Source organism: Nothobranchius furzeri, chromosome 1 (genome assembly GCF_043380555.1).
Source record: "Nothobranchius furzeri strain GRZ-AD chromosome 1, NfurGRZ-RIMD1, whole genome shotgun sequence".
Lineage (NCBI taxonomy): Eukaryota > Metazoa > Chordata > Actinopteri > Cyprinodontiformes > Nothobranchiidae > Nothobranchius > Nothobranchius furzeri.
Window position 1 is genome coordinate 35247292 of NC_091741.1, and position 22061 is coordinate 35269352.

Genomic DNA, 22061 nt, shown 5'->3' on the forward strand with positions numbered 1-22061 from the left:
CACCTATTGCACAGCTGGGTGCTGATGTGGACTAACGTAAGCATCTAAAGACAAGCTGGGAAGTACAGGACTGCCGAGAGGGAAAAAGAGAGGTTATTGTTTGTCTGTAACTTCCTGCTGATCTGAAACCATCTGCCCAGCTAGCGGACGCTTCAACCGTGACAGATTCCCACCATTCTGCAGCAGCACGTGCACACGTATGCATCGTGACGGCATCAGTGAAGAAGAAAACAGTCTACTTGGTAACCTGCAGGATCCATGTCTTCATGACTCATAGTGTCCAACATTACGAGTCTACTGGTTTGTTTGGAATAGCGATTCCTTCAGAAAACCCAAACTAAACACTTTTTATAGATTCAAACGAGCAGAACATCTGGCTGCACTTTGTAAAACACGCCAGAAAAGATTTCATTCAGTAACTGAAAAAACGTAAATCTCAATTTTCAGTTTTGGTTGGAGGTTTTTATTGTATTTAATTAATTAATTTAAATTTAAATCTGCAAGACTGTTTTGTTTTTATTTTCTGTTCTGCCCTTTAAATCTGTGTGCAGGTGCCCTCCTGTGATGGGAGAAGATGGCCGTGAGACTTCTTTATTGGGTGACTGGGAGGAGCCGACCTGATGGGAAGCAGCTGTGTCCTCCATTTCCTGCCCATGCTGCCACTAGCCCCCATTATGTTTGTGCTCTGTGTAAAGCAACTAGATGTGGTCGTTCGAGGATCACAGGGGTGAGCTGCCTTTTATTTTGAAACCCAGTTTGCTCCTGTTTTTGGTAAGTTTTGTTGTCATTTGGTTCCTTTCATTTACACATCAGCAGGAGTCATGTCAGTTCGAGGTGTTTTGTTTGTTATTTTAGGCATTGGCTCACCCTGAGTTTTAAAATCCTCTCTCGCCTTTATCAATTTTGTAAATGAATAATTGTAAATAGTCTTTTTGGTTGTGGTTGCTTAGGATTGGTGGTGGATGGTGGACCAGCCTCCTTGGGTTGTGTATATAAATGTATTTTGTATAACCAATTATGTTTAAATCAGCCAATGAAATAAAAATCTGCTTACAGAGACGTGTGTGACCTGTAGAAATAATTATGGTCTATAGAGACTGATACATGATACATATTCATCTTTAGAAATGAGGAGAGGATAGATCAGTTTAGAGATAGAAAGAGGGATCTATGATCTATAAATAAAGAAACGGATGAGCAAAAGTGGTAAATAACAATCTAAAGAGATAAAGGTAACTATCGAGTTATAGAGAGGTTAATAAGATAGCCACTGGTCTACAGACAGCCATCAGTAGAGATGGCTATTAAGAAAAATGTAGATATAAATTTATTTCAGTCTTTAGGAACATAAGCTGTTTGGGTAACACTTTAGTTTAGGGAACACAAATTACCCATGAATATGCATTTTAGTGGACTACTAAGTCTGAACTAGTCATTATTAAAGGGACTTTATGGAGTTTTGAATTTTTATGCTCGTGATTGCCCCCTCAGGCCAAAAGCGTAACGGCAGCTTCAATAGTAGGCTCGTGCACGAGGCGTGCATGCTGTACGTGCACACTCCTTAACGAAAATAACAGCTAAGACAGTCCCTTGTGTGTGTGTGTGTGTGTGTGTGTGTGTGTGTGTGTGTGTGTGTGTGTGTGTGTGTGTGTGTGTGTGTGTGTGTGTGTGTGTGTGTGTGTGTGTGTGTGTGTGTGTGTGTGTGTGTGTGTGTGGCCCAAAGGACAGGAGAACACGCAGCTAATTAATTAAATAATGTGGTTCTGTACCTTTCTCTTCAGCACAGTCCTCCTGCATGCTCAGATCATTCCCTTCCCTTGCTTGAAAAATTGAAAACCAAACAAAAAGAGAGAACCAAACCCAGGTCTTCTGCATGGGAGTCAGGTATCTTACAAGGTGGGCTACACACCAGTGACATCTTTTGTATCTGTAACATTTATATCCTTGATGACAGCTGAAACAACGTCAAACCAAAGAACGGTTCGGAGTGAAAATGGCTATTTTGTTGCTAATTAGCAGGAAATATCTAGAAGAAAGTTCTACAGAAAGTAGCTAAGGGTCCTCAGAAATGTAGCTAGCTTTGTCACTAGGCGTTAGGAACAGCGACAAAGTGGCTCTGCCTCTCTCTCTGCTGCTAAAGCTACGGATAGCAAATGCTACGGGCGATGCCTGAGCGTGAACGCGCATGAAGCAGCCTGCTCGACCCGAACATCTCTCTTTTTCTGTGATTTTACAGAAAAACAGGCAATCACAGTAAAAATGCCAGGGCTCATTCTACAGGACCAGGGCATTGCAGGAGAATGTATGAAGAAGACATTTATTATTTCTATACATGTTTTGGCTGTCACACTTCCATAACGTCCCTTTAAGACCTTATTAAGAGCTTATCACTAATGCCGCCATTCTAACATTAACAGGCCATAAATTAAGAGTTTTACCTAAACAAGCCATTCATAAGGTTTGTTGCTAATTAACACACATGCTAATTAGCTCAAATCAATATGTGGATGTTAAATAAGTAATTCAAGGGGAACATATTCTTGCCTTTAAGTGGCTCATTAATACTAAACTACTAGTAATTAGGTATGAACAACATCTGACTTTAGAACGGGGAACATATTCTTGCTTACAAGTGGTTAATTGATTGTTGTTTAGGCTCTATTAACATGGAGTTTGGTGTTTATTTGCATTATACCAGAACATAATATTTTTGGTTATTAATGCAGAATAACTATTCCTCTTTCCATGCTTTCGTTCTTTTTTAAACACAGAAACAGTTTTGTTTACCTGTTTGTAGCTACGGTTTCGCCGACAGCTGCCGGCTTCTTCAGGCTGACGCTGATGGTGGCGCGTCACTTCCTTCTCCGTTTATCGCGCCACCATCAGCGTCAGCCTGAAGAAGCCGGCAGCTGTCGGCGAAACCGTAGCTACAAACAGGTAAACAAAACTGTTTCTGTGTTAAAAAAGAACGAAAGCATGGATTTACAAAGACACAGCAAGAACACACCTAAGATGAACTATTCCTCTTACATTACTTTGTTAAAAGCCACATATCGATGATATTGAATCAGCAACAAACCATTATGAATGGCTTATTTTGATAAAACTCTTCATTTATGGCCTGTTATATTAGAATTGGTAATAAGCACCTAATAAAAGCTTAATGATGACCAATTCAGACTTAGTAGGCCTAGCCCACTAAAATGCATATAAAATGGCAGCTAATTAAAGGTTAATTTGTGTTGATCTACTGAGATAAGTGAGTGGATGGATGGATTTTGGTTCCTTAAAAGGTGAGGAACACTAATTTAATCGATACATATGCAGCGTCTCTAGTACGAATGAAGGAAGGCGTACTCTGGGGGAAAAGCTCCAGGGCACCTGTTTCAGGAACTACAAGTGAGTCACGTCAGAGCTGAGCTTCAAAAGGCCCGGAAAGGGTTTAGAATCTTTAGTTCCTAGTGTTTGGACGTCTCTCCTCTGATTGGCTAGCAGCAACACAACTCCACTTCTCCACTAATAACACAAGCCTGGGGGAGTTCTGCTGTGTGGTGGCATTGCTAACGCTAACTGCTAGTTTCTGCCGTTCCCTAGATGCTAAACCAACAACAGCCTTCCCCGTCGTGAGTCGAGATGAGCTTGTTAACTTTTTGGTGTTTAATAGTTGGTTGTTCTATTTGATGCTGCGAGAAAATGTTAAAGTGGAATTCTGATGTCAAAAATAACGAAGAGTGATTTTGTTTCGGAGACATTTTGGTAAGCCTTTTGTATCGTAGAACTTATCCTTAAACCCGGGGTTTAGAGTGAATCTCCTCTGAGCAGATGATACCTTTAAGCACTCGCTCTCGTAAAACACCACTGTGTCTTTGTGTACTTCCTGTTTTACACTTTAGAGAGATTGATGGGCTCTGGTGATGATGCATCTGTTTTCCTAACAGCACACCTGTAATCCCCCCCTCCCCCAGGCCGTGTGATCGCCTGTCTAGTCATTAGTGGGCTTGATTCCCACGAGAATGCCTTCGGTGGTCGCTCAAGGTGAAATGCGGAGGAGTCGCCTCCTTCGAGTCTTTAATTCACAAACAAACGTGCTTCCTGTTTCTCACCGTTCTCCGACTGCCACCAGGTCTTCAGGCGGTTGGGGGCGAAGGTGGTGACCACGTTCTCGATGGTGTGGCTGGTGGGGTTGACGTCCTCGTCGTACATCTCGCTGGAGTCGCACACGAAACACTTGGTGTCCTCCTGCAGGACAATCAGTAGCCTTGCTCAGTGGAATGTCCAAGTTCGAACGGCAGAGATCTAAAATGTGTCAGACGCTCAGATTTCTACACTCTTGTTGCCATAAACCTCATTTATTTTAACCACGCATGGTCGGGCGTGTCGTTTACTCGACAAAACATCTTAGCTGCTCTGAAGTATTCATTCCAGATGTGTCGGCTCACATTCCTAAAGTGCTGCAGCTTGTGACGAATTTCTCAATTTGAAGTGCAGGAATCTGAGTGACTCCAGCTAAGCAGCTGTGCGTGGTGGAATAACTATCCCGTCACTTGAACCACACTTCCTTCCCCGCCTACACTGTAAAAAGAAAAAGTTGATCCAACTTAAAAAATTGCTTCAATCGGTAACAAGCAATTTAATTAAGTTCATCCAACTTAAATCATTAGTACATTTAGAATAATTTAAGTTGGATAAACTTAATTAAATTGCTTGTAACCAATTGAAGCAATTCAATTAGGTTGATTAAACTATTCTCTTTTTTCAGTGTAATCTCCGGCTCAAACTCAAGATCCGTGCTCATCCTGGGAGATCTCAGGAAGGCCTCCGTGTGACATAAAAACACCGTTCACACAGAACGGCTCACTGGAGGGCTGATGAGAAGAGAGGAGAACATCCCCCGGGCCGTGCCCCCGCTTCTCCTCCATGAGGCCGCGGATTGTAGGCTAACACAGAGCTTTTATTGTGGCTGGGAATGTCTGAACTCCCACTTGACAAGACAGCGAGCAGATTGCTGAGCACGCTCCCACACACACTCGTTTAAAAACTTATCTGTAAAAATTACAGCCGGTGTTGAAATCGGACCAGGTCAGGCTTTAAAAAGGGGGGTTTGTTCATTCCAGCACAAATGTGGGCTGAAAATCCCTGAAGTTGGTTTATTTAAACGTGTTCCTGGTAAATGAATGTCGGCGTAAAAGTGCTGCCGGGTTAGAATGTGTGAGATTAAATACGAGGGAAACAAATGGATGTTTTCAGGATGGTGTGAAGGTGCCATTTAATTAAACATGCAACATTCCAGGTTTGTTGATTACAGATCAACAGCATGTTGGAGACAAGAAAACAACATGGAGGACAGCTCAAGGGTCAGAGTTCATCTGCCTCGGGGAGGAAGCTGCTCCTTAGTTTTGTTTTCCTGACTTGGAAACTGCTCAACGTCCTGCCTGGCGGGAAGGAGGATACATAATCCTGGATGGGCGGGGTCCGTCATTATCTTTGTTCTAGCTCTGTGTCTGATGTTGGGAATGTCCCAGGGAGGCCGCCATCCGTCATTTCTTAGCTCATCTACCAGAACGCTGTCCACCACTCATGAAAAATAAAACGCACCAGCATTTGGCAACCTCATCAGAATCTCCTGGTCAGCCCTTCTCTGAACATTTGGTTCTGAATGAGGCTGCACCGATGGCCTCTCTAGATAAGAAAACTGTTTACTATCCTAAAGGTGCAGAGGAGATTTAATCTGGAGCACTTTTTACCTTTTGGCTTGAAATGCTCTTCATGCTGATGGCAATCAATAGATGTTTTGTCAAAAAAAAAGGAATAATTTTGATCACAATCCTGGAAAACCCTCATCCAGTCACAGTACCTCGGCACATACCCCTCTAAGTGCAAGCATCGCACGTTTGGGAAGTGCTTATAAGCTAGCATGCTAACTGATTTTACGGCCGGAGTGGAAGAAGCGGAGGAGGATCTTTGACGTGAGTCACGGCGGCTTCTCTGGAGAGAGTCTGGAGAACTCCTGACAGGCACTGGACTACGACGGCTCATGGCCGCTACATCGGTGCATCGTGTCAGGAATTATATCAGGAAAGGTGCCGACAACAGGTCGAAAAGGTAAGATAAGGTTATGTTTTACGGCTGTTTGACAGTATTTGCCCCATGTGACTTCCTCCTGTATTCTGGGGGTGTGGCTATGGGGAGGAGTCTGAATAAAGGGGGTTGGACCTTTGAATTGTGTTTGCTAGAACAGCTTTTTCCAGAATAATCTACCTTTTAGAGTGATGATGACCTACCATAGTAAGAAGCACAAATGACAATGTGTTGAAATTAAAGAGTTTCTGCATTCAGCTTCTGATAAAAGAGTTCATGTTTATTAGATTTAGCAGTTAAAATTAAATTAAATCCCTTTATTTTAAGTCTTTAGTGCCACTTTGACCCTGAGGACCAACGGGTGTGTACAGAGTATAAAAGAGCGGGCGATCTGAAAACTCACGTCCCTAATTTAAATCCTTTACCACAAAACAAAACTTCAGTTAGATCTAATTAGTTTTATTCCGAGAACTTTTATCATTCCGTGGGACCAGGCCACGACCAAGGCAGTGGACATCTGGAAGTCTTTCCCCACGACCATGGACGTAATTTTGGGGGGGGGGACAGGGGGAACATGCCCCCCCACACACACACACACACTTTTTCCAAAGTCAAGTTTTGACCCCTGCACTTTTTACCATCCAAAAACAATATTACACTATTTTAAATTGACACTGGTTGAGCTCTAGGACCAAGCGGAAAACAACCATTTGTGTTGAAGCCTGTTTCCCATTAGAGCATACTGTAAAGACCCCCCCCCCCCCCCCACACACACACACACACACACTCCCTGTGTCCCCCCCCCCCCCCCACTTCTAAAGCGAAAATGACATCCATGCCCACGACTGTAAATCATCCTCATGCAGTTCGTTCAGATTCATGTTGAACAAATTTCACAAAGACGACAGTTTAAGTGCCCAAACTCTTCCAAGTCATGGTGGCAACCGCAGCTGCTTTCAAAATGATTAAAATACCCAGAGTTCCACCTCAGCGGCTTATTTCTCACCTCCAGGTGTCCAACGATGCAGAAGGGTGCTGGCTGGTGAAGGCCACAGGTGGAGGAGGCAGTGAGTTTGTGCGCCCGGCCGATCAAAAGGTCACCTGTGGCGGGGTAACAGCTGCCCTCTGTGCACCCATCTGCAAACTCTGGTTCCTGCATCCTGACGGGACACCACAGGGCTGCAAGGAGGAAAACCCTCTGTTAAGATGACTCAATCGTTGCTCCTATTGGTGTTTATTTGAAAGAAAAAAATAAAAAGCAAGGATAAAACTGTGCAGCTGGCTATGTGTTCATTTGTAACAGAGTAGTTCTTGTGGAAGATAATCAGACAAATCGTGTGGTTTTCATTACATGAGCTGCTGGTCAGAAAACATTCTGGAAGATCAGGAGATGTTTTTCCTCTCAACGAGATCTCAGCACATTTTTACTAAAACTAAGTTTAGACTCACCCAAAGCTGTCAAGGTGAAAAGTATGGGCAGCATCTTCCGGGCTGGAGCTTCCACAGCTTCAGGATCCTCCTGAGGACTGCTGTGATGACTTGTGAAAAGTGTAAAACTCCAGTAAAGGGTGTTGTCTACGGGGGAAAAAAAGTTACTATCCCGTCAACTCCGCCCCTCTGTCAGCAGAGGTGTAAAAGAACAAGCGCACCCCCTGCTGGTGGAAACGGATAAAACTTATTTAGGAAACATTTTAGATTTGGATATTTCAAACTTTTAGTTATATTTGTTTCAGTTTGGAGAAAAAAGTATAAATTTTAAAAGGTTTTTCAAGCAGCAAAAATTTTTGCCGAAATAAAAGCAAACTTAAAATTGAGGAATTATTAAAATAAAAGTTACTGCAGAGTAGCTCTGTGAAATTTAAACACATCAATAATAAATCACATAAACACAGTTTTGTTTCCAGAATAAATCAGCCTGAACCTCTAAGTACAGTTATTTACTTTCTACATACGGGACTTTGTTTTAACTGCATTTACCAAATATACTAAAACAAGACAATAAACACTGTACATTCACATGTAACACATGTTTCAATAAATACAGATAATAAAATGTGTGTTATTTTCATAAATTTCTATTTATTTTAACCTTTATTTATCCAGATGAGTCGATTGAGAACTCATTCTCATTTACAACGACGATCTGGCCAAGAAGCCACAGCAACAAACACATAGTTAGCTTTACATCAAAGAAAAACAGGTACGATTAAAAAAACAAGACAAAAACGAGATTAAAAAATTAGGCTAACGGACTGTTCTCATTTACAATGTGTACAAGCAATCAAAACAGACTTAAAACAGCCTTTAAGTAATCAGAAGCGGGTACATTCATCAGAAATTATTGACAGCAATGAATTATTGAAGGTGGATAATGGAATGTAGTTAGTTTTAATAACATTTTTAATAAAATTCCTAAATTTTAAAGTTAAAGTTAATAAGATATCCTCAATGGATTCGGAAGCTTTATCTCATAAACACGTCCGCCTAAAAGAAAAGCTATAACCAAACATACACACAGACGTCCATAATAAAATAACTTTTTGTTATTTAGTAATGCTTATTTCATTCATGTCATGCAAATGAACGAGTCTATTGTTTAAATGAACTCTGAGGGTTTCAGGTTTTATATTTTATTGGACTTTTATTTCACCAGAAAGAGTCCACTGAGATAAAAAAAAATTCCAGCAGCAAGTATCAAACACACTTACAAAAGTTATCAAACAGGCAAAGAAAACAAATTAGGAGAACTGCAAATTTCAAATAAGATCACAGCAAATTTAAATGAAACAGTTGATGGTTGTAGAATTTGATCAAATCCAATTGTATTATTTATTATAGCACAACAAGATGCTATAAGGGGTTTTGTTTTCATTTGAATGAGCACAATAGTGTCTGCCAAAGACAACTTACATAAATGTGCCACAACCATCGATATATATATATATATATATATATATATATATAATACAACAAATTTGTTAAAATATTAAATGCAATAAGATTTAAATATAAGCCTTTATTTATTTTGACCTTTGATACTAGGCTATTTGAAATGTCTATTCGGTTTTAGTCTACTGATGTCGTTAAACGGAACTTCTATTCACAGTAAAACGTTGGTCGGACTTTTGCCGAAGACGGACCGGACCGGAAGTAGCGTGAGGTTACCAAAGTGCTTCAGAAGCGTGGAATCGGCTGAGTTTTTCTACGTGCTTTGCCCTCTGTAAGTTCATTAGTCTCTATCTGTTTTAGCTAGACTTGTTAGTGTTCACTTAATCTAGCTTGTGAGTCTCACATTTGGTATTAATTATTAGTTCTAAATGTTTGTTTGTTGTCAGAATCCAGTGGCGGGAGATTTTTTTCTCTGGAAAAAACTGCGGTACTCCACGTTTACGTACATTTCCACCAAAGCGATTTAACATTCACAGGTGTGGATCTTAGTTAATAACAGCTTACTGACGGGCTGCGCCTTTGTCCGTGTAGAATAATTCTCATTGTTATACATCCGAAGCTTAAACATGAGGCTGCTTTCCGCCAACCTTGGTTTTCATCGTGGCTCTTTCCTTACCCACACAGGCATGGGCGTCGCACATGTGGGGGATGCAACACCCACACTTTGCTTTATCTACTTGTGAAGCTGAATATGTGTCACTGGCTGTTACAATCCAGGAATGTTTGTATTTAATGCAACTCCTAGAGCATATGGATAACTATAGGGCCATTCCCATCTGTACCGGGTCGGCCCGGGCCGGGTAGCGTAGGTTGTTTACATATCTGGGTGGCCTGGTATTTTTCCGGGCCAACCAAGGCTCATTCTCAGCCCTCTTCTCGAGGGGGTCTGCTTCAGGCCGACCAGGACCAACACACCCACTGCTGACAGCAAACTCACACCTTCCATTAGAGCAAGCCTCTGATTGATGGGTAGAATCAGCCCACATGGGCTTAAGACAAGGATGTGTGGAATCAACCGGGCCAGGCTGGGGCCGACTGGCGCTACCCGGCCCGGTACAGATGGGAATGGCCCATATGAGTATAAGCTACCTGAGATATTTGAAGACAACCAGGGAACTATTGCTCTAGCTAAGAACCCCGTGAAAAGACAGCAGTGTAAACACATAGATGTGAATTATCATTTTCTCAGATCTACGTTGAAACAAGGACAGGTTAACTTAAACTATTGCCCGACTAATGAAATGGTCGCAGACATTTTGACAAAGCCCACTACCCTGTGCAAGTTAACAAGGTTTAGTAAGTTTTTGTTCGGAGGTAAAGGTTAAAGACTTTTGTTTCATATAAAGGACTAAGGTCAGAGCAAGTGGGGGTGTTGAGATATGTGCTCTGATGTGTTAAATGTTTTACATAAGACTTTTATTTTGGAAACACTGTTAGAGGAAATGACGTATGCTGTCATGTGGTATGTTATGTTCCAATAAGAATGGTTAAAAATGAACTTTGAACTCCCCCATCCACCAATAAAAGCAGAGCTTTGGTAAATATGAATCTGCTGCTGCTGCTGCCGTAGACGCCAAGCTCAAAACGATAATTCATCTCAGTGTTTTTGTGAGAAAGCCAGTGCTGCTGCGCACGATATCTAGTGATGATGATGTGAAGCCTTTTGAACCAACAAAGCTTTACAATCCAATTGTATTGAAAAAAGGTTCTTTTTTTTTTCAAAACTTTATTGAACAAGGTGAAAGTATACAATCAAATTGCATACAAAATTGAACAAAGATGAAACATATGCCAGGGGGTGTACTACAGAAATGTTCCACACATCCAAATAACTTATAGGTGGTGCAAATAGATATAGTTTTTAAAGCTTTTTTGTTTAGTGATCCACTAATCAATTTTATGTAAGATAGAGTGTCACCATAATAGTGCTTGAAATTAGGTTTTTGGTTACTATATTTGCATTTGTGGAGATAGAATTTAGCTAGAATAGTTAACAAATTTATAACAAAGTATACATCTTCCTTTATGTGCTTGCGAAAAAAACAAAATACAACATTTTCCCATTTTAAAACAAAGTCCTTGCAGAGCTGTCTGATAATAAATCTGCTAAAGTCTTTCCAAAACGTTGTAGCATGTGAACAGATCCAGAAGAGGTGCTGAACGGTCTCAGGGTGGCTTCCACAAAAACAGCAATTCACATCAATGTCCCTCTTAAACTTTGTCATATAGTGATTAGCTGGGTAACACTTATGAAGTATTTTGAATGAAACTTCTTTGACCTTATTTGTCACAAAATACTTATTAGGAATGGTCCATACTCTTTCCCAACTGATGTCAGTGACAAAGGAATTCCAATAAAAAAATCACATATGGAACAGATAAGGATTCTTTCTGAAATAAAGCACGAATATTCCTATTACTATTTTTATGCTCGATAAGACAAACTTTTCCTACGTATGTGTTCACAGGGTCGGGGGCAGAAATAGGCGGTACAACTGGTAGAACATCTTTAAAAAGCATTCTAACACCCATAGGTATTGCAGCAAACAGTATGGCATATTCTTTGGGAGTTGCCGGAAATTATTGAAAAAAGGTTCAAGGTTCGATGCTTCAAAACTCTGTGAGGACATCTACTGGTAAATGTTTGTATTTCATTGTATTGTCAGCCAATTCTACTGAAAATGAATGGTGTATTGAACTTTATGGACAAATAAAGCATTAAAAAGCTTCCTCAGGATCATATAATAAAAGTATCTTGAATTTGAACATAACATTAAATGTACTAAAATTGCTTTTCTTGGTGTGAATACTTGAAATGAAACAATGTTTATTTTTATGGGATACGTGATTAAATATATCTAATTTACACATATTAACATTCTCTACATATTCAAATATTTTACTTTTCACATTTCTATTGGATTATTAGGCAGGAATAATTAGCTCAATTTATGTATCTTTTTTAGAAATAGAGTAAAAAAATGAAGATTAGAAAATTCACATAAGGATAGGACTTACTAAATTCCATTACACGTACAACCAAACTGAAAAGCTCATCAACTATTATATTACCAATAAAAGACCGCTTCTGCTCCACATAAACTTTGTGCGTGATCAAATGTCTCTATAGGTGCTTTCTGAGCTGAAGAGGCTATTCTGCCTCAGACTGGACGCGTCATGCGTCTCCACATTAGAGACGGGAACAAGCGCTATTCAGCCAAAGTTTCATAATTTCATAAAAATAACATTTTTCCAAGTGACACATCCCTCAGAGAGACCGGGTTTCCAGACGGCTTCAGTGGGAGGAAATCTTATCGCATCGTCGTGGTTTTGCGCTGCGCTCCGAACCCCTCTACAGATCTTCAGCCCACTGTCCGCCGTGTTCGCTCCGAGCACATGTCCAGTATAAAGCTCTGATGTTCTGATGGGAATCATTTCTTGATTGATTTAGTTACCTCTGCGATGTGCGTAACGATTAAAATGTCAGCTCATCTGTGTGCGCATCAGTGTGCGTCGGGGTAATTCTTTCAAAACAACCAACATCCTTGAGTTTATCCGTCAAAATAAACAGTCAAATGTAAATATCTGTAACCTGCCATTTAACTGTTTTGCCTTCTTGTGAAGATTGTTGCAAAGAGAAACAACTAAACGTGATTAACCCCAGAGCCACGCGCACTGCGCTGTACGTCGTGACTGTAAATGAGGGGGAACGATTTAATCGGATCCTTTTCTTTTCAACATGGTTTAATGTAAAGTTTCATTCAGTACAAACTTTAGTTACACCAATCTAGGGCTGTAGCGAAGCCTCGACGAAGTCGACGGCTCGATTCTAAAAATTTGTCGACGTCGGATCCGGAAGTCGACGCACCGCGCCCACTTGTTGCATCCCCAGGAGTTTGTAAATAGAGGAAGAATCTGCCTGTTTTTCCTCTAGTTCGCCCTCTTCTCCGCCTTCACTAACATCTCCGCCAAATACCGAAGACCCGGAACAACGTCCGTCCACTACTAGATTATTTTCCTGTTTTGCCCGCCTTCGTCTCCCGGCAACGGACAACAACTTCCGGGGTCAGATGCGCTGCTTCGTGTCTATCGCAGATGTAGAAAATCACCGGGAGCGCTTCTCCCTTCATTAAGGAGCTTCTTTCAGGCATGAGGAGAGCTGTTTTGGTGGTAGCAGTCTCTCCTCCATGCTGGTCTGGTTGCTGCTGGGTGTTTTTGGTTTATTTAAACTTGGTAACTTAAACTTAACGTTGGTAAAGCTACTGTTAGCATCTTCGCTAACAGCTTCTTGCGTTGGGATAAGCCGTTACGTTTTGGTTTAGAGTTCATCTTTTTTGTGGTGTAGATCTCCCTTTTATTACATTTAGAGTGTTGTGGGTTTTCGGTTTACTGTAAAATATCACCTTGAGTTTGGTTTAACCCGTAAGACCACTCGCCTCACGCACATAAGTGACCAAAACAAAGCAGCATGGAGACACTCCATCTTCTACCACCTCTCAGGCAGCAGCCTGCACTCCCAAGTTCTACATGTCACCAGAACATAACCAACCGCAACACAATAAACGCAGTGTTATACAAAATGGAAGGCCTCTAGTGTTTATTCTCTTACAGTAAGAATTTATCAATTTTTTTGAGGAATTTATTTGAGATTTTCTGATTTTTGTTAATTGTGCAATAGAAAAATAATCATTAGATTAATTTTCTAAATAGTCATTAGAATAGTCGACTATTCGATAAAATAATCGTCAGAATAATCGTTTTAAAAATAATCGTTTACCCCCAGCCCTACACCAATCTAACGAGACAGAGCCTGGATTTGTATTCTGAACAGTTTAAACATGTTTAAAACGGAGACATGCGTGACGCGTCTAAAATCCGCACCTGCTCCGCTATTATGGAAATTAAACTAACAAGATGAATAACATGAACTTATTTTAGGCACAGACAGGGTCTGAAATCAACACTCGCCAAATGCGAGTAAATTGCTCCATTTGGCGAGTAAATGTTTGAGCTCTATCTGCCACATGGCGAGTAAATGTTTGCACCAAATTAGTTATGTTTATCAGTCATCTTCCACGGATTTCTGATACTCCTCCCGCCTGCATGCAACTTACACAAACGTACGCGAAACGTGAACGCCGCATCCAACGTCATTTTCACCTATCCCATTCAATCAGTTTATCAAGTTAGCAGTTAGCTTCGTGTTAAAACTAGCGGTGAAATGTGGCGGTTTTTAACTGGAGTCAGCCAGCCTTCCAAAGGAAAACTCGTCGAACTGGAAGAAAAACCACCAGGACCAGTGGCAACCAGAAGATTTTGTGAAAAGTGGCGAACCGGAGGTGGCGGAGTCGTGAGACAATGGCTACATTATGATGGCCACGTAGCGTTGCTGCCTTTCACAGACAACTGGCCCTCGGCATTCTTCAAATATCCAAAAAATGCCCATACTTCCCACTTTGTCTTCTTTGAGGGATAATAAATGTCCTGAGCGCTGCCGTCTCCTCCTTTGGCCATTATTTCAGCTTTAGCTTAAAGAAAGTTTTGGTTGTAAACAACAAAGTGCGCATGTGCCGCAGGCAACTTCAGCAGATGATACGGTGGCTGGTAAGGGTCACCGCGCCTACACCGCAGTCACGGTAAACCACCGAAATAATATATATATTTTTTAAACAAGACTGTTATTATTATTGTCAACTTTTTTACCGGGGTTTACCGCTACACCGGTTACCGTGACAACCCTAGCCCTGACACACTTTCAGATATTCTCGTGGTGCAGCTGTGTTCTCCAGAGATCAAGGACTAGGACCCAAATGAGGCTGTAATGCTTTGGCACAAAGACGGTGTCAGAAGCAGGAGGCCAGACTTCATGGACAGAGAAAACAAGGAGTCTGACTAGATTTCAATGAAAGAGTTCATAAAAACATCTCTAAAAATAAATAAATAAATGGTAAAAAATGACAAAAGAGTTGTTTTTCTTATTAATTGATGTTTTAATTATTTTTTCACTCTGTTCGGAATCAACATAATATAGAAAAACATGCTTTAGGTAGATCTAAATCATTTAGGATTTTGGCCGGTAAAAGATATGCTTGGCCGGTAGATTTTCATCATCTACCAGCCAACTTGGCCGGTGAGTAAAAAATTTAATTTCGGACCCTGGGCACAGACAACATCCCCCACACTTTTGAAAAGCATGCAGCACGCCTGTGTACAGGCCTTTTCATCTAAATATAATCGTTACATTTCCATAAACGAGATATTAATGTAAAGCATTTTCATACTTTGATGTGTAAAATTATTATAATAATTTAATTTCTAAAATAAGAACGTAGGAAATTTAAAGACAAGAAACGACAATAAAGAGGCAGTTGCAAATACAATTTTTGGGGAATTAGATAATTCAATCGACATGCATTCTAAAATGTTCATCTACTGTGGTACAAGTCAAAACTCAGTCAATGCAAGCAGCACCACGTAAGAACAAGGTTTAGTTTCCTTGCAAATATGTAGAAAAGTGTAAAAAGGCTCAAATGAATGATCAGTATAGGAGTAGTTCCTACAACTGTTCAGCAGTGATGAAGAATAACAAGAAATGTCTCTTAGTTTTAAAATAGAATAAAAACATTACGGCACGATGAACATTTAAACGTAAAGACGCTGGTGTTGCATCACTCTCTTTATTCTGTCTAGTGTGTTTAGTAGGGACGTGAATCTTAGAGCAACTCACGATTTGATTCGATTCCGATTCTTGGGGTGCCGATTCGATTCAGAATCGATTCTCAATTTAACTCGATTCACAATCAGGATTAACAAAGAGCGTCAGCTCCAGGATGAACTACTGTGTTGTACAAGTTAGTTAAAGCTATGAGACGTTTTTATTTGACTTTAAACTGGTCGTGCTCCAAAAATGCTAATTTACAAGTTAAACTAAAGTGATTCTAAAACTGTAAACAGAAACAATCTTTTGACCAAAAGGCAACATTTATTTTTGCTTACCTTGTAAAATATAACAAATCTGTAGTTACCTAACAGCAGCTTTGAAAGTAATACGATCAAATACTTTTCAAGTATGTGTAGAAACAAGTTACACGAGTAATCCTGAGTACTCGTTTATCAACTTAGAAAATAAATATGAGAATATCTCAAATTTCTGAGTATGGAAAGAATGACATTCAAGTGCCCTCTTATCAGCAGATTCAAACTTAAATCATCTCAATTTATGGGACCACAAAAGTAATCTGAGTACTGACTCTCCTAACAAAGACCAAAAAAGTGCATCTCAAACCCGTAACGTGCCAAATATTTGAGTTCTTGGAATCGATTCTGAATCTTTATAAATAAGAATCCCGATTCAGACTTGAATCGATTCTTTTCAGCACCTCTAGGTGTTTAGTGTTATATAGATGTAGACAAAGTTGTTATATCTACCGTATTTGCTGAATGATTTTAAATCCCCGTGAGAAAATAAGTGCACATTTTTAACAGTTTATTTTTTTTATCTAATTTTTTTTATTCACATTGTTCAGGTTGATCATCTTTCTGCTGCAGCGTGTGCCTGGACTCTGAGCTACCTGCCCCACAGACGAGATGTTGAGAAGTGCTTCAGCTCAGGTGAGGAGAACCAGACTTTTAAAAATAGTAATTTTACTCCTTTATATTAGAATTTACTGCAAATATCAATAAAAGGAAAAATAGCCTCCACTGATGATCTTCCTTGAAGGACAGCGATATCCTAAAAATAAAAGATGGTTGAAGAATTAATCAATTTTTTAATGCTTTTTCCCTTGAGACAGTTTTAACTGGACTCATTTATTTGATATAAAAGTACATTTAGTAAATGGGGTTTAGGCAGGATCTGTTCTGTTCAAGAGCCTATGTAAGAAGCTGCATTGCATAAACCAAATATTTTATCATGTTTTTGTTTGATGTCACAGATTTTCAGACAGGTTGTGAGGAACATGAGTACAGACCAGAGCCTCGTCCTGGAAAGATGTGAGTGAATGATGTTGGGTGTCGTCTGGATTAAGCAGTGACGTGTCGTGTTTTATTTATTTATTTTCTGAAAGTTCTCGAATGTTCAGATAAAGATAACAGTAACAAAGTCAGCAGGCACGGGAGGGGGCGGGGCTTGACGCCTAGCCAGGCTTATAAAGTGCTGGGGAAAACCCTGGATGTGTGTAGGTTGCCATCGTTCATGTCCCTTTAACTCGTTCACTGCCAATTTTTTTACTGTGTGGGCGTCGGACGAGCCCCCGCACCGTGAGAACAAACATCTCTAAAGCCGATCTTCATCTGCGTACGTCACACGTCATGTGATCAGGAAGCAGAACGTCCATGTGTTAGGAGATCGTTTTGGGCCGCTGCTGTAAAAAAAGTGAGGCGCGAACCGGAAAAGCTTCTGCCGATCACAATTCAACAACGGATTATGAAAGAACGGATAACGCTCGAAACGCGACGATTCTTCCTGATGTAAGAGGTGAGTCTCCGCTTTGTTTTGGTTGTTTCGGCGTCAACATCATCCTAGCGCGTTACGCTCTGTCACTCTTAAAAAAACAGTAAAAACGCTGGCAGCGAATGAGTTGAGCGGCACCACCTTGTCACGTAAAAATGTGACTCAGTGTAATACACGTGACAGCCCCATCTAGTGGACATCTTTTGTCTCTGCGCATACCTGTAGTTATCGTCCATTTATCGTTATCGGGGTGAAATCCTCAATATATCGTGATGTTGGCTTTCGGCCATATTGCCCAGCCCTAGTATAGCATGAATAATTTACCTCATCTGCCTTGACTTACAAAGTTGGAAAAGCTTACTGGGCAGAACTGAACTGAAGTAAATATTCTTTCAGCGATAAACAAGGTGCAGCTGTTGGGGCGAGTTGGTCAGGACCCAGTGATGAGACAAGTGGAGGGTCGGAACCCCGTCACCATCTTCTCCTTGGCGACAAACGAGATGTGGCGCTCTGGAGAGACGGAAACAAGCTCAACAGGTTGGACATCAGAGTACAGTTTCATTCAGACATTAAGTTGTTTTTACTAAAGTCTTCTTAAAAAATAAAGCTTCTCCTACATTTTATGGTTTGGTTAAGTCTAGGGCTGTCGCGGTTGAGGAATTCCCCCTGCGGTGATTCAGGGTGGCTTAATATTGCGGTGTGCGATATTATTGCAGCCCTTTTTTTATTGCAGTACTATCTAAACATAATGTTTACACATTTAAAAAAGGTTAAAAATTGCCGTGCCTTCTTTAATAACACTTTACTGAATGCAGATCAAAGGCAGTAACAACTCAGATCGCAGTAACGTTTGTTTCTCCGACAGTCGGAGTCCGACTGAACTTAAAAACAACAAAATTCAGGAGAAGGTTAAACTTTTAAATGCAAATTTGGCTGCAGCATCTAACAAATAAGAAACAAGTCCCCATTTTGTTTAGTTGTTTAAAATCAAGCATAAAAAATTACATGTACTGGGCGCGCGCGCGCCAGGGGGCGGGGCACTATCATTTCACTTTCACACACACGAATGACGGTGCTTTATAGCTCGGTCACGTCCTTGTTACCCACAAGGAAAACCAGCATGTTAACCATATACGGTTTGAGAGAGGATCTGAGAGGGGCGGCAACATTTCCAGCAACACTGAAAACCCTCTCGGATGGTGCGCTCGTTGCACTAACGCACACGTACTTGCGTGCGACTCTGGCGAGCAAAGGGAATCTCTCCCGCTTGTTGCTCCACCATGTCAGGGGGGTTTCTTTAGGGTGGATGCGTTCCTCCTGCAGGTAGCGAGTGAGCTCCAGCTCGGCTCAAACTCTCTTCGGGACGGTTGCAGAAGCAGTGCTTGTCCGGGACTTCAGCAGGTCTCCGAGCGTTTATTATTATTTTTTTTGCCGCTGGTGGCAGCTCTGTCTCGGCCAAGGACTCTGGCTGCGCAGCAGCTGACGTACTGAAAACCAAAGTGCTCCCAAAGGAGCGAAGTAACGTTTGGTTTTGATACCAGTGCAGCCATCCTTCTCAACATGCATCATTGAGTTGAACCAAGTTCAGTAATCGCGGTGGCGCATGATGCAGCGCGGTGGGCTTCTTCATATTGCGATATTTCATTTTTGCGGTTACCGCGACAGCCCTAGTTAAAGTCATCTGTTTCAGCTCAAGTTGATTAGTTGACAAATTTTTTTGGGGGGGGGGTCTGGCTATCTGAAGTCCAACATTTATTATTATCAGAAGATTTTTGACTTCCAGAAATTTGTCCTTTTAAACCAAAATGTTTCTCATTCATGGATGAGCGGGAGTTTTCTCAACAAGAAGAAATCAGCTCATTTCTAACAGAAAATGCAGCGTTTGAGTTTCACCACTAGAGGTCAGTAGAAACCTTAAAGTGAAACGTTTGCTGCTGTTCTCTGTTGAGAGCTTCAGATTCACACTTCTGTTTGCATTTTAGGATTTTTGGAGTTTGGGGAGTTTTCAGCTTGTTCTTTTTATTGAAGCTACCGTTAAACAAAATTTTGAGCGTTTTCCAGACATTTTCACGTGAAGTCTGATGTTTTCTGTCTGTAGGTGATGTCAGTCAGAAGACGACGTGGCATCGCATCTCTGTGTTTAAACCAGGTCTGAGAGACGTAGCCTATCAGTACGTCAAGAAAGGGTACGAGCACCTTGTTTCCTCGACTGGGCTGAGCATTTCTACACTCTGGATTGTTTTAGTTGTTTTATTCTTAAACCCACATTGAACTAGTGCAGTGGTTCCTAACCTGGGGTCCCGACCCCCACAAGGGGGCGCCAAAGCCTCTCACAGGGTATCCGTGGGTCCTTAAAAAGTCTTAAATTAGCTTTTCCAAATTTGAGGCCTTAAAAATCCTTTAAAATGACAAATAATCCTTAAATGCAGTTTCCACAGGTCTTAAATTACCATAGACCCAATAAACAAAATTCTTTTATTTCTATAAAATTTTCGTGAATTTCTAGTTAGTGTTCAGCATTTTTGTGTACGATGTTGCCGTAAATGGAACCATACACGTTCAGTTGGTTGTGAAAGGGGGCTATTTTTAGATGAGCACATTAGCTGGTTAAGCTAGTGGGAGCTTGCGCCATGGGGAAGGGCAAGTTTAATGGTAAATGGATGGCTAATCCCATGATTGCGGCGTGGTTAGCACCGGTTCCAGGCAATAGCTGGAAATTATAGCTTAAATGATAAATGACCTGCACTTGTATAGCGTCTGTCAGAGTAAGGACTCCAAAGCGCTTTACACTACAGTGTATCATCGATCCATTCACACACACATTCACACACTGGTGGTGATGAGCTACGATGTAGAGGCGAGGCTGCCGAGCACTGGCGCCACCGGTCCCTCCGACCAACACCAGCAGGCAAGGTGGGTTAAGTGTCTTGCCCAAGGACACAACAGCAGAATTCTCTGTCCGGAGCTGGGATCGAATCTGCAGCCACTGCTGCCCTGCTTAAATAGCTTAAATTTGGTCAAAGTGGCCTTAAAAAAGGTCTTAAAAAGTCTTAAATTTGGCTCCCTTAAACCTGCAGATACCCTGCTCTCAGTGGGTCGCCAGGACCTCTCCACTTTAAGGGGTTAAAACTTCATTTATTACTTGTTTATAGCCTACATTTTGCTCACATTTTTTTTCACGAGTGAAAAGTTTACTGATATTAAGACAGGAAATAATTAGTACAGAAAGAGTAACACACTTAAGAACATTTTGCTCAGCTCACTGTTTTATTTTCAAGTGTCAAAAGTTCATTAAAGATAGGACTGGTTGATTAATCACAGCCTTTACAGTAAATAATCTAGTATAAACAGTAATATACACATTTAAGTACATTTTGCTCAGTGTATTTTTATGTGTCAAACGTTTATTGAAAGGAATGATTGATTTATCAGTGTTTACAAGAAACAATGTGTTCAGAAAAGTAATACAAACTGTCAAGCACATTATGCTCTGTTTGGTTTTGTTAATGACTTTGTTCTGTACTGGAGCCTACTATTACTGTTATCTATTGAATCAAAGCATATTAAAATGTGCTTGAACAATTTTATCATTTCTTAATAATGTTTGTACTGGAAGAGAGAATGGGGGAGGGGTCGTCAGAAATTTTACTGGTAAAAAACGGGTCCCTTGGGAAAAAGGTTGGGAATCACTGAACTAGTGAATGATGGAGAAGATGTCATTTTAACACAATTATTTTCTGAGCATTACAAACCGGCCGTGTCTACAGCACAACCGTCCAGAAACACCCAATAAAATCACCAACTAATGATCTCTCCCAGGGCGAGGATTCTAGTAGAAGGAAAACTGGATTATGGAGAGTACCTGGACAAGAACCAAGTCAGACGTCAGGCCACCACCATCATTGCAGGTAAGATTAAACACCTCTATACATCGGTAAAAGCTACTTACAAAGCACCGATTCTGCTTTTTTCCCTTTTAGATAATATTGTCTTTCTGAGCGACAACGTCAGAGACAGAACCTGAAACCCTCTCCGTCCATCCACAGGACTACTTCTAGTTTTTCTTTAGTTTTTTCTACCAAAACAAGATTTTTGATGGCAACGATGTGAAGGAACTGTTGAGAAAAGGGAGATAGAACAAGCAGATTGACTTTGGCGCCCGCTGTTGGAGATGACGACATGTGGACATCAAAAGGAGCAGAAAGATGCATCTGTTCAGAAAATTCACAAAAAATGAGTCGGATTGTGCCATGTGCCGTTTCAAAAGTAGACATATATGAGCCCCTTTTTTTTCTGTTCAAACTTCTTCTCAAAATAAAGGTTGGAGGTTTTGTTCATCCATCCAGCTGCATTTAGCTTTTGTTGTTCCATTCAGGTGCTTTTTCAGAGATGTAAATACATTTATACACAGAACTAACGCTTTTTGTCAAGTTGTGACTCGATAAAAACTTCAGACTTTGTGGAGAGAAGTCCAGTTACTTCCTGTCTTAAAAAAGGTTAAACAGACAACTAAAGATAGATAGATAGATAGATAGATAGATAGATAGATAGATAGATAGATAGATAGATAGATAGATAGATA

General features: G+C 40.7%; 2 protein-coding genes across 2 annotated transcripts in view; one reads left to right on the plus strand and one right to left on the minus strand.

Annotated features, from left to right (window-relative positions):
- The window catches only part of lamb1b (laminin, beta 1b), a 39236-nt gene extending 31572 nt beyond the window's left edge, over positions 1-7664 (minus strand). Inside the window, exons 1-3 of the mRNA XM_015962333.3 lie at positions 7528-7664; positions 7085-7257; positions 4104-4239 (exon numbers count right to left, since the gene is read on the minus strand). Coding sequence (XP_015817819.3) covers positions 4104-4239; positions 7085-7257; positions 7528-7561 — 343 coding nt within the window. The 5' untranslated portion in view covers positions 7562-7664. The remainder of the gene's footprint in view (positions 1-4103; positions 4240-7084; positions 7258-7527) is intronic.
- Positions 7665-9179: 1515 nt separating this feature from the next.
- ssbp1 (single-stranded DNA binding protein 1) lies at positions 9180-21820 on the plus strand. Its single transcript, XM_054739887.2, has 7 exons — positions 9180-9298; positions 16554-16638; positions 16962-17019; positions 17876-18016; positions 19578-19665; positions 21299-21387; positions 21460-21820. Exons 2-7 carry the CDS (start codon positions 16615-16617, stop codon positions 21501-21503), a joined length of 444 nt encoding a protein of 147 aa, XP_054595862.1. The 5' UTR covers positions 9180-9298; positions 16554-16614; the 3' UTR covers positions 21504-21820.
- The last annotated feature ends 241 nt before the right edge of the window (positions 21821-22061 follow it).

Bases quoted from the DNA above. Each gene is read 5' to 3' on its own strand.
- ssbp1 (XM_054739887.2), top strand. From the start codon at position 16,615: ATGTTGAGAAGTGCTTCAGCTCAG. The intron at 16,639-16,961 runs GTGAGGAGAACC...TTGATGTCACAG, and splicing joins TGAGAAGTGCTTCAGCTCAG to ATTTTCAGACAGGTTGTGAG. The intron at 17,020-17,875 runs GTGAGTGAATGA...ATATTCTTTCAG, and splicing joins GAGCCTCGTCCTGGAAAGAT to CGATAAACAAGGTGCAGCTG.